Genomic DNA, 12898 nt, shown 5'->3' with positions numbered 1-12898 from the left:
GGTGGGGCGGGAGTGCGGTGGAGGAGCCATGATAGTGCATGTAGAGGCCGGATGAGAAGGGGCGCCACATAAGTCGCAGGAGAGGGAGGAACGAGCTGCGAAAATGCGGCAGTATATTTCTGAATCGAGGGCCCCCCAGTATGTCCCCTGGTTTAGCTGCTGCAACCGGCCGGCTGCTTGTGCGGCAAATTGGACATGGTAGGTATAAAATCCCGTCCCCCCGAAACGCAAAGCCATGTCCAACACGATGGACAGATAGTCGTCCAGCTCTGATCGACGGTGAGGAAAAGCAGAGCAGATGACGTCGCGAAATAGGGAGAAAGCTAGAGCAAACTCGACAGGAGTCAAGTCTTTGGACCTGGTTGGCAGTGACTGCTTTAACAGAACTGGACCGAGGATGGTCTGCAGTTCCCTGGGTTGACAACTGTCAAAAAAAGATGGCTGAATGAGCTGGGCTAGGTCTACATAATTACCGGACAGTATTTGCTGGCGCAGTGAGTGCGAGACGGGTGAGGGGCGGTGAATGGCAGAGGCTGGCAGAGCTGGTGGTGTGGCTGTGGCTAGAGTGTAGACGGCAGCAGAGGAAAAAACATTAGGGTGTTGGGGAAGGGAGGGGGTGGGGGGGGGGGTAGGGGAGGGGTAAGGAGAGACACGTCGGAAAGAGAGTGGAAGGCAGTGAAACACCCGCCGAAGGAGCCTGTTGTGCTGCAGGACGGGGCTCCTGGGCTGCTATGCCAGCCGGAATGGAATAGTTGGAAGGAAGGGTAGAGGAAAGGGATGTGGGGATGGAGGATGTGTGTGCACGGGGTGAGATTAGCATGGTGACGTGAGCGTGCGAGATTGATTGACAAGGGAGGCCGGTGGATAATTTATGAAATAAGCTGATACCAGCTAGATATGTTTGTATGCTGGAGGCCCGGATCTTTGTTATGGTATGACAGTGTGAGATGAAGTTGCATATGGACATGGCGTCCAGAGAGGGAAACGGTAGATGATAAGTGGCGTGGTAATTCTTGAAAGAATTCCAGCCGGTGAGGTAGGCAGATAGCGTGCTTGGTGCTAAACTGTTAAGGACGGTTTCTTGGGAGATGTGAGTGAGATTTGCCAGATGAGGATTTAGCTGAATATGGTTGCTGAAAACGGTGGGATTGGTGTGGGATGGACATCCGAGCCTGGAGCCAAGCATCTGAATTTCTGGAAAGAGAAGCGGGAGAGTGAGTCAGCGATGGCATTGTGGTGACCGGGAATGTGAGATGCGCGGAGGATGAATTGATACTGAGCGGAGATGAGAGTGAGTCTGCGGGTGAATGGCATGATGGCTGTGGAACGGGAACGGCCTTTATTGATTATATCTACTACTGCTGTGTTGTCAGAGTGAATATTAATGCATTTTTTTGACCATTCGTGCCCCCAGATTAGAGTGGCGATGATCACGGGGTACAGCTCGTACAGAGCAGATGAGGGAGAGCATGACTCTGTGTCGAGGGACTCGAACTCGGAGGGCCAAGCGGCAGCAAACCACCTCCCCCCGTAATACCCGCCGAAACCCACGGAGGGAGCCACGTCTGTGTAGAGTTGAATGTCCTCGGGATGGGTGATGAAGTCGTCATAGAAGAATGAGATGCCGTTCCAGGATGACAGAAATTGCTGCCACATGCGCATTTCTGTTTTACAAGTGTCGTCCAGAACCACGTGGTCGTGGAGAGAGGGAATGGATGCAGCTTTGGTCAGCAGTTGAGAAAGAAAAGATTTTGCCTGTGGAATTATGCGGATGGCATAATTGAGGTGCCCGAGGAGAGCGAACAGCTGGCGTTTGGTGCACCTGTCTGTCAGAAGATAATTAGACAAGAGCAGCGAGATGCGCTGCACTTTCTCCAAGGGCGGTGAAGCCTGGAATGACATTGAGTCCAGAGTGATGCCCAGAAACTCGATGGATGTGCCAGGTCCTGAAGTTTTTTCTTCGGACAGAGGGACACCGAGGTCGGAAAATGCAAACGTAAGTGTAGTGAGACCGTGGCGAGGAGGTGAGGACGGGGGAGTCACGACAAGAAAATCGTCAAGGAGATGAAGGACGTAGGGGAGCCTGTAATTGTTGGAGAGGATCCAGCATAGAGCCTCGGATAAAGAGTCAAAGATTTTGGGACTGCTCTTGCAGCCGAAAGTGAGACGCACGGAGAAGTAGTAAGCCCCCTTCCAGCAGACACCGAAATAACACCAGAAGTCGGGGTGAATGGGCAAGACCTTGAATGCGCTAGTGATATCAGCCTTAGACAGCCATGCTCCGTGTCCCGCCAGACGAATCAGTGCCATGGCGTGGTCAATGGTGGCGTACTGCATGGAGAAATCCGGGCTAGGAATAAGGCTGTTGATGCTCGGGATGTCGGAGCCGTGTGGGGACGACAGATCAATGATCAGCTTCTTTTTCTCCGAGTATTTGCGTGTGGCGACACCGATGGGACTGATACGGAATACGGGGAAAGGAGGATGATCAAAAGGGCCTATCATAAATCCTTCCATGACTTTTTTTGCCAGTAATGTGTCAACAGTGTCGGGCTCCGTGAGAGCGGATTGAAGATTGTGACGTGTGGGAAGAATCAGGAAGCACCTCCGTGCCGGGATGAAAACCGTGAGTGAAGCCAGAGATGAGAAAATCGACAAACTGCTTATCAGGGTGGTCACTGAGAGCGGCAGCGAGTGCACGTACCTTTATGGGCGTGCCGAGGTGACGTTCTAGTCATGCTGCTGTGTTGGTGGGATTGTGGGGGCAGGTGGTCCTGGCGTGAGCGCCCCCGCAGAAGGAGCAGACATGCAGGAGACGGCAGCCGGACGAGTTGCAACCCCACTGATTGAAATTATTGCACACCATCCTGCCGCCCTGATAGAGGATCGGCGGTCCTCGCTTGTCGACGCCCTTTGGCACCGGCACGTTGACAGTGGGACGTGTGTCCTTGGCTCTGGGGATGACAGGAGGGGGGGGTGCAGCGGAAGACAGACGGTCGAAGATCGGGGCATTGCGTGGAGTGGTGGGGCGGGAGTGCGGTGGAGGAGCCATGATAGTGCATGTAGAGGCCGGATGAGAAGGGGCGCCACATAAGTCGCAGGAGAGGGAGGAACGAGCTGCGAAAATGCGGCAGTATATTTCTGAATCGAGGGCCCCCCAGTATGTCCCCTGGTTTAGCTGCTGCAACCGGCCGGCTGCTTGTGCGGCAAATTGGACATGGTAGGTATAAAATCCCGTCCCCCTGAAACGCAAAGCCATGTCCAACACGATGGACAGATAGTCGTCCAGCTCTGATCGAAGGTGAGGAAAAGCAGAGCAGATGACGTCGCGAAATAGGGAGAAAGCTAGAGCAAACTCGACAGGAGTCAAGTCTTTGGACCTGGTTGGCAGTGACTGCTTTAACAGAACTGGACCGAGGACGGTCTGCAGTTCCCTGGGTTGACAACTGTCAAAAAAAGATGGCTGAATGAGCTGGGCTAGGTCTACATAATTACCGGACAGTATTTGCTGGCGCAGTGAGTGCGAGACGGGTGAGGGGCGGTGAATGGCAGAGGCTGGCAGAGCTGGTGGTGTGGCTGTGGCTAGAGTGTAGACGGCAGCAGAGGAAAAAACATTAGGGTGTTGGGGAAGGGAGGGGGTGGGGGGGGTAGGGGAGGGGTAAGGAGAGACACGTCGGAAAGAGAGTGGAAGGCAGTGAAACACCCGCCGAAGGAGCCTGTTGTGCTGCAGGACGGGGCTCCTGGGCTGCTATGCCAGCCGGAATGGAATAGTTGGAAGGAAGGGTAGAGGAAAGGGATGTGGGGATGGAGGATGTGTGTGCACGGGGTGAGAGTGGAGGCCTGCGAGACAGGGAGGAGAAGAAGGCAGATATTGCGCGTGACACGACCTGACCCCCGGCTGGGGGAATGAATGAGAGAGGCTGCTCCGGCTGGAGTGGTGGAGGCGCCGTGACGTCACCGACGGTGACGCTGGCGGGAGTAGGCCTCGGAGGGCGACCCGGAAGTGCGGCCGGCTTGGGAGAAGGAGCTGTGGCCTCGGGAGCCCGGACGGCGGCTGAATAGAGCTGGAACAGCCTGGACTTGTTGTCGCTGCGGTGGAAGGGGATGTTTTTTGCCCTCAGGAACCGCTGGAGCCGGGCGATGGTCCAGTCTCTGATGTCGGGCTCTTGCTTTGGACGTGGACATGGCCGAGTGGAGCATGACGGAGCGCCGCGGGAGCGGCGAGGTCGACTAGACGCTGCACCGCTTCGGGAAGGAGGAGGAGAAGACCGCCGCTGGCTCCCACGGTTGTGGACGCGGCGTCGATTTCCCACCCGCGAGGACGGAGAAGAGGAGGCCTGAGATCCACGAGGAGTTGGGGCGATCTCGTTGATGGAGCCCGACGGAGAACCACGGCGAGACGGAGGGATGTGGACCACAGAGCGCAGCCGGCTCCCCTGGGAGTTTCGGCTACCGGCAGACTGCTGAGACAGGGTCAGAGGATCACCTGGCTCGAGCAGAGAGTCGTACAAGTCGTCGGAGTCAGACTCGGACAGGTAGACTTGCAACACGTGATCCATCGGTGAGTACGCACAAAAACACACTTGCTGAGATAACATACGTAGGGTCGCCAATGTTCGAGAGATCTGAGAGGCCTGTGGTAGAGCTGTGCTGGTATATATATGTTAGTCAGGTGATTAGAGGAGTGGTTGAGGCGTGGTCCTGCTCCTGAACCTAGGTTAAACAATTAACTCCATATTTGGATAACACATCGGGTTTAAATCAAACATTTTTTACTGATAGTTTTACATCCCAAACTGGAGGCCTATCAACTCTCCAAATGTGATGTCACTGTATTTTAAGATCTTCAATCCACTGAAATCCATCCCTATGTATTTAGTCCAAAAATAATATGAATCTTAAAAGTCATAAATTGTTTGATTTTTCTGTGACGCTGCTTTTTCTTTAAGTAATTCAAGCATTTCAGTCGTCTGTTACAGACACGACAGAACAGTGAGAAGGACCAGGACTGTGGAACACAGACAGATTAGTTGAAAATATGATGTGTCACCATAACGGGAGCCTGTTTAATGTTTAAAGGATGTGCTAGCTGATGAATCTGTTGGATCTGCCCAGAGAAGCCTTGAAAATGTAGCTGGAAAGGAGGCCAGAGCTTTTAAAGGGGGAGAAGAGAGGAGGAAGAGAAAGGAGAGGGGGAGTCGGAGCGAAAATAGGGGTGGAGGGGGGATGAGAAAGAGATAGAGAAACGAGGTGAGAGGGGAAATAGATTAAAGAAGCAGAAGATATATGGAAGGGAATTGAGAAAAGAGGCCAGAGAGGAAATGAGAATGCAGAGGAAAGTGGGGTTTGGTGAGTAGAGGGAGGTAAATGCATGTGAGGAAACGATGCAAGCTTGTTCTTTTTACCTTAATTGGACAGACTGGCATTGAGTATATATTTAGATGGATGATAAAGGCCAAAAACACTTTCACCGATTTCATCATTTACCTGTTTCACCTTAACACGAGCTTGACTCAAACAGAGAAACATGCTCGCCTCGAGACGTGTTGACAAGAGACTCAGAGCGGAGCGTTAAAACCGACTGATCAGCTCACATGAGCCTGGCACTCTAAGGTTTCACACAGTCTCACTTCTTTGAATGGTCCTTCATCATAGTGAGTCATTTTTTGGTGCGAGAAGGACGGTACCTTTGTACATGGGATACCTGCTCTACCCACTGAACTACTGGGTGCCCTGGAAGTATGTTTTTTGTCAGAGGCACATGATGATGAAATTTATTGTAGAAAACGTTTGCAAAGTTCTCCTCCATCCGGGTGCTCTGATATCCAAACTTATTTAATTCAGTGCTTTGAGTGATATTCATATGCTTTTAAATCAGAAATTCAAACCTTTCAAACCGAAGCTTTAGCTTTTGAATGTCAGAGTGTGTTTGAATGCACCATCAGGGAAGCGTTTTAAAAACAGCCCCTGCCTGCAACTGGACAATGACAACATAACTGCTGTCTCGTAAAAGAAAAGTCATTAGTAAGAAAATAATTACATAAACAGGACAGAATGTTCTATGTTTCAAGTCTGCAGTAATGCAATATGATTTTAGGGATAGATAATACAGCGTTATATAACATGAGATGACAAATGTGAGTTGTCATTAATTTAGTTCTTGTGTTCATACCAGGGATTCTCAACTTGCTTTGCCCAGGGGCCACTGCTGCAAAATGACAGGAGGCCAGGGGCCGCTTAATAAACAACATTAATAATTATTATACAGATAGCCCAGACCAATGTCAGGAGGTGAGGGGGATCTTCCTCTGGCACTTTTTTTTGTAAACAACCTCTATTTTGATGCTTTTTAAAATGCACTTTGGCACATTATTTACATTTGAAGTACAAAGAAATGGGAATTAGAAAATGGTTGGCGTGCCACCCATCACTTGTAGGCCATACTTCATTGGCTATGTTGAAAATCAATGCAACTTTATGGAACATCATTGGATTTTTGTATGATTTTTGCATCACTGTGATTAGATACCTTGATTTGTCAGATACTATATTAGTCTAAGAGCAGACATTTCTGCCTGTTATTTGACTAAGTGTCCTATATCATGATAAATATTGATATAGAGATACGAAATTAAATATATTCATACAATAACGAAGTGTTTTTTTCACATCACTCACTTCTATGCATATATTATACATTATTTATTAAGCTGTTGATTATTTTGTTTGGTCATAAAATGATTTTAAATGTCGATCAGTGTTTCCCAAAGTCTTCTTGTATCCACAACCCAAAGATATTCAGTTTACTGTTATTTAAGAGTAAATAAATTAGAAAATATTCACATTTAGGAAGCTGCAGTCAGAGGATTTTGACTTAAAAAATATTTGGTGATTAATTTATTAGTTGAAAACTAACGAAATAATCAGTGGATCTTTGCAGTGCTAATATTTATTGGTCAAAAACTTACACAGTATATTATTTTTCTGCACATTTCAAGAATGCATTGCATCATGCCTGTATAGAAATCTCCCTTCACTGTGTGTATTCCCAGAAGACCACACAGATATCTAGTACATCTAATGCCTTCCTTGAAGTCTTCGACAGCACATTCAGGGACATCTTATACCTTAGACTGCTTAATGTGACCATGCATGTGTTGCTGTAGAGCTACTGAACCTCTGTAGTCATAAGGTGAGTCCTTTAATATAGGTTGCACATCATGTAGCTTGTAGAACAGTGAAAATATTTGCCCTTTAGACAAGATTTATGCGACAGCCTTGTGGGTAAAGTCCACAGTCCGTCCATTCGTCAAACTAATCCACCTGAGTTTGCATTGTAATCCAGCTCATTTGTCGTGGCCCAGCTACGGGACGCCAAATCACGTCTGTGTGTCCCTTCAGACTGAGTGATGGGCTCCGAAGTGGTTAGACGTCGGGGCGGGGTTGATCGAGCTGTTGCATCCTCCATCGTTGGTGTGATGTCAGCACAAATCAGCTTTGTCACCGTACCTGTGACCACACCGTGCAGGATGGAAGAGAAGAGATGTGCCGCTCTGTCTGCTGCTGTCAGAGTGATGTAACGATGACAAAGAGAGGGGGAAGAAAGGACGACGGGGAGAGAAGAGACAAAGGATCTGACCGTGGGCAAAACACATAAATAATAATACTAATATAATCAGGACACTTTGATTCAATTTTTAGAGCGATTCTGGGAATAACAAAAGAAAGCTCGAGGCAATATGTCGACCTCCATCAAATGTTTCGGTTCTTGAAAAAACTTTTAGAGTTTTTTTGCATGAACAAAAGGACAAATGTATTTTGTCAAACTTGAGTTTTAAAGGGATTTGTTAGACTGGAGATAATGGAGGCAGATGACGGGTGGAATATACAAAGAGATAAGATGTTAAGTTTGAATGTCAGCCACAAATTCATTGTCTGAAAAGTCGAGAACTTCAGGGAAAAAAAGATGCTTTCAAAACTAAAGCAATGTCTGTTCAAGGGCACAAATTTAAGAGCAAAACATTCACCAAAAACAGTTTTTTAACCCTCCCTTTGCTTTTTACTTACAGTCACCACACGTGAATTCTTATTGTGAGTGGTTTAGAATCTAATAATTAATATTGCAAAAGCAGGTTTTTTCATTTTACCTGATATATCACTTGATCTACAGTAAAGAGCATTCCTGGAGAGGATCGGGTACTTTACATGGATACTATGAACTCACTCCGTTTGAGTGCTTTCTTTTGTCTTTTCTATAGGGGGTCTTGTCTCTTTAATGAGCTACACATGCTTTAAGCCTCACTGATCATTTCACATTGGACCTAATGGCCCATAAATTTCTCTGGGGATGTTTAGAGATGTATGAAGATCTAGTGGGTAAGGCAGAAAGGCAGAGAGCTGTAAATAGAGACCACTCCTCCCCCTGCTATAAGTCAAATATAGCTTGGAGGTTTGAGTTTGAGTAAACTGTCACATGTGCAGTAGAGATTTTAAAATATTAAACTTGCTGTTGGCAAATGTATTATTTATGGACTGAGAGTGAGCTGAAATGTCAAAATGTTCCAGAGATTATTGGTGATGTTTCAAAAAGTCCCAACTGTAACCTCAACCTAAGGATGGACAAAATACCTTTTTGGCAATCATGTGAGAGGAAAGTGACTACATAAAAGTGTTGGGTGAGCCTGCAGGCAGTAGTTATCATCAGAAAACTGAAACTTACGTTGAATTTGATCCATACAAAAAATAACAACCAATTTGCCCGGTATGGACACAGTCATCGTCACAAATTACTTCGTCCTCCATACCTACTAACGTTACTAATGTTAGGTTATACGGCAAGCCAATAAAAGCAGACAGTCTAATAAACTATAACTATTTTGTGTGTGGTTGGGTCCACAATTGAAACAGTAACCCTGTTATCTTTTATATTTCATCGCTGTACATGGATGCACTGCTGTCAGGCTAACGTTTCTAGCTAACATTAGCTAACTTTAGCTATTATTTTGTACCTACTAACAGTAGTTCAACTGTTCTCAGAGGTCTGGGGAAACACTGTCAAAAAAATCTGGGTCATGACTAAAAACACAGAGGAGTTGTCACAGCACATTGTGATTACATCCGACTCGAGGCATGTTTAACACAATACTTTGCTCTGCCTCTGTTTCTCAGTGAAATCTTTGTGTCCTGCTATTTGATTGATTGGACCAGTCAGCTGAAATCATAGGCATTTGTGCGGTGATGGTGGTCTTTGTCTCCCACTGACTGCCCTCCATCTGAACAGCACACCGATGTATGACGTCATATGTAAAGAAGCTATTGACTTGTTTTCATTCCCAGGGCATCAAATATGGCAGCATGGTCAGTGGCCATCAGCGTCAGTTTCCTACACACAAGGCACCATTTAGCGTCTGTACTGACCTTTGATATTACTCCAATGAAAGCCCAATCTCAGAACCCAATGACTATCATCTATGGCAATAAAACCTCTGGGGGTGAGGGCCAATATTTCAGGCTGATCCGGTGTAGCCAATAGATATCTGAGCCCAAACTTACTCCTACATACGAAGGTAATTTCTGTTAATCTCTATAAACAGATATCTGCATATGAATGCAAGATATCTGCATTCATAAAACAAACCTCACGGACTGCATTTTTTCATCTGTGTAATATTGCGAAAATTAGGCCTATCCTGACCCGAAAAGATGCAGAAAAATTGGTCCACGCTTTTGTTACCTCTAGGCTGGATTACTGTAACTCTCTATTATCAGGTAGCTCTAGTAAGTCCTTAAAAACTCTCCAGCTAATTCAAAATGCAGCAGCATGTGTACTAACAGGAACTAAGAAACGAGATCATATTTCTCCTGTTTTAGCTTCTCTGCACTGGCTCCCTGTAAAATCCAGAATTGAATTTAAAATCCTACTGTTAACTTATAAAGCTCTAAATGGTCAAGCTCCATCATATCTTAGTGAGCTCATAGTGCCATATTATCCCACCAGAACACTGCGCTCTGAGAACGCAGGGTTACTCGTGGTCCCTAAAGTCTCCAAGAGTAGATCAAGAGCCAGAGCCTTCAGCTATCAGGCTCCTCTCCTGTGGAATCATCTTCCTGTTACGGTCTGGGAGGCAGACACCGTCTCCACATTTAAGACTAGACTTAAGACTTTCCTCTTTGATAAAGCTTATAGTTAGGACTGGCTCAGGCTTGCCCTGTACCAGCCCCTAGTTAGGCTGACTTAGGCCTAGTCTGCCGGAGGACCCCCTATAATACACCGGGCACCTTCTCTCCTTCTCTCTCTCTCTCTCTCTCGTATTCTATTACTGCATCTTGCTAACTCGGCCATTCTGGATGTCACTAACTCGGCTTCTTCTCCGGAGCCTTTGTGCTCCACTGTCTCTCAGATTAACTCATACCGCAGCGGTGCCTGGACAGCGTGACGTGTGTGGTTGTGCTGCTGCCGTGGTCCTGCCAGATGCCTCCTGCTGCTGCTGCCATCATTAGTCATTAGTCATACTTCTATTGTTATTATACACATATGACTATTGTCACACAAGTATACTGTCAGATATTAATACATACTTTCAACATATTGTACCACAGCAGCCAGAACTATAATATTATTACTTTCAATAATGTTGTTGTAAGCTACTGTTATTACCTGCATCTCTCTCTCTATCTCTCTCTCTGTCTCATTGTGTCATGCGGATTACTGTTAATTTATTATGCTGATCTGTTCTGTACGACATCTATTGCACGTCTGTCCGTCCTGGAAGAGGGATCCCTCCTCAGTTGCTCTTCCTGAGGTTTCTACCTTTTTTTTTTCCCTGTTAAAGGGGTTTTTTTGGGGAGTTTTTCCTTATCCACTGCGAGGGTCATACGAGGGATGTCGTATGCTGTAAAGCCCTGTGAGGCAAATTGTGATTTGTGATATTGGGCTTTATAAATAAAATTGATTGATTGATTGATTGATTGATTGAATTCATCAGATGATAGGCACTTGGTTTCGAGATTGCATTTGACCTCTTAACACGGACAGATGGACAGTTTCTACATTTCTCCTTTCCCACAGGTCAAGAGTCTGGGTGTCATCCTCGACAGCACGCTTTCTTACACTTTTCATATCAACCACATAACCCGGTCAGCCTACTTCCGTCTCCGCAACATCAACCGCCTCCGCCCTCATACCTCACACAGCTGCCATTCTGGTCCACAGTCTCGTCACCTCCCGTCTTGACTACTGCAACTCCCTCCTGTTCGGTCTTCCACAAAAAACTCTCCATAAACTACAACTGGTACAGAATTCAGCAGTTCGTATCATCACAAGGACCCCATCCACTCACCACATCACACCAGTCCTGCAGCAGCTCCACTGGCTCCCCATCACACACTGTATCCAATACAAGATTTTACTGCTCACTGTCAAGGCCATTCACAACCTCGCCCCTCCATACCTGTCTGACCTCCTCCACATTAGCCATGTTTCCATCAGCCTGTTTAGATGTGCATCTAGAAGTATCGCATCGGAAAATTATGATGGAAACGCCAAAATTCGAATTAAAATCCCGATTCGCACAAACTAAAATACGCTCATTTTAGCCGGGTTTTGGTTGATTCGAAAAAATGTTGATTCGCAAAATGGGGGATGGAAACAGTTATGTTCGAACTAAGTCTGACGTGGCGCACCTCTCTCCATGGTGATATCCACACTCTGGGTTGGGAAGGCGGTAATGCATTTACAAGCTGGTTGCCAACCGCCAGAAAACATAGAAGAAGAAGAATGTGAGAGCTGTTTTGTTTCCGGTTCTGCGGAAAACTCGCACAAGTTTGTAGTTTTCACCAAAGTCCGTACATTTAATGGAAACACACAGGATTCGTATTTCTTTTAATGCGCATTTCCCAATGATTCAAATCACTTTTGGATGGAACATAGCTACTGCCACACCCGCTCGCACGCTCAGATCCTCTTCCTCCATCCACCTCTCCGTTCCCCCTGCCCGCCTGGCCACCATGGGGAGCAGAGCATTCAGCCGCTCTGCTCCCCAGCTCTGGAATTCACTCCCCCCTGACCTCCGCAACACCACATCTGTCAATCTGTTCAAATCCAAACTCAAAACACATCTGTTCAGACTTTCCCATTCCACCTGATCAAATGCATTATGTTCTTACACTGTCTTACTGTCTTCCCCTCTATTTTAATGTATTTGTATGATGTTTTGTATGCTGTGTTTCTTGTCTGATGTATGCTTTTTTTAATCTTTGCTGTAAGGCGACCTTGGGTGGCTTGAAAGGCACCCTAACAAATAAAATGTATTATAATTATTATTATAGTTTACCTGCCGTTGAAACGTGATTAGTCAATGCTACTTGGACTATACACACGGACTGCAAACAGAAACCAGAACACTTCGAGTACCAACATTTCATCGCCTACTGATTCTCTATTCATATGCGTTATCTGTTCATAGAGATAAAACCCATCTGTTGCAATGTCGCAAGAAAGAGCAAGAAAGTTCGAGTAGGGTGGGAAGAAGAGGGAGTGAGGAGTGGTGGATGGGTCAAACAAACACAGGACTATCACCCGGGAGACTGCTGTTCATGTTCTGTGTAAAACCTTGAAGTTCTTATACTACGTAGCATTGTTAGTAATGTCACATGACATACATAACAGACTTTATTTTTTGTCCTTAAGTTACTTAAGTCACGTAACAAATGTACTTATTTTAACCCAAACCATGGTCTTTTTTTCTAAATCTAACCACATAGTTTTGTTGCCTAAATCTAAGGTAGTTTTGGTTATACATTTCCTGTCAACATAGAAGTTCATTCAAGACACTATGAATGTAACGAACAGAAATTGGCACACAGTCATTGAGCACTCAAAACTGACACCAGAGGGTAC

At 46.2% G+C, this 12898-nt stretch overlaps 2 protein-coding genes across 2 annotated transcripts in view; one reads left to right on the top strand and one right to left on the bottom strand.

Annotated features, from left to right (window-relative positions):
• calcr (calcitonin receptor) overlaps positions 1 to 12898 on the top strand; it is an 85234-nt gene that overhangs the window by 31680 nt on the left and 40656 nt on the right. The window lies entirely within an intron of this gene.
• LOC144467417 (uncharacterized) lies at positions 985 to 2505 on the bottom strand. Its single transcript, XM_078175999.1, has one exon. It carries the CDS (start codon positions 2503 to 2505, stop codon positions 1117 to 1119), a length of 1389 nt encoding a protein of 462 aa, XP_078032125.1. The 3' UTR covers positions 985 to 1116.

Source organism: Epinephelus lanceolatus, chromosome 16, assembly GCF_041903045.1.
Source record: "Epinephelus lanceolatus isolate andai-2023 chromosome 16, ASM4190304v1, whole genome shotgun sequence".
In the NCBI taxonomy this organism is placed as follows: Eukaryota; Metazoa; Chordata; class Actinopteri; order Perciformes; family Serranidae; genus Epinephelus; species Epinephelus lanceolatus.
The sequence above is the reverse complement of the archived record's forward strand: the minus strand, read 5'-3'. Positions and strand labels throughout refer to the sequence as shown.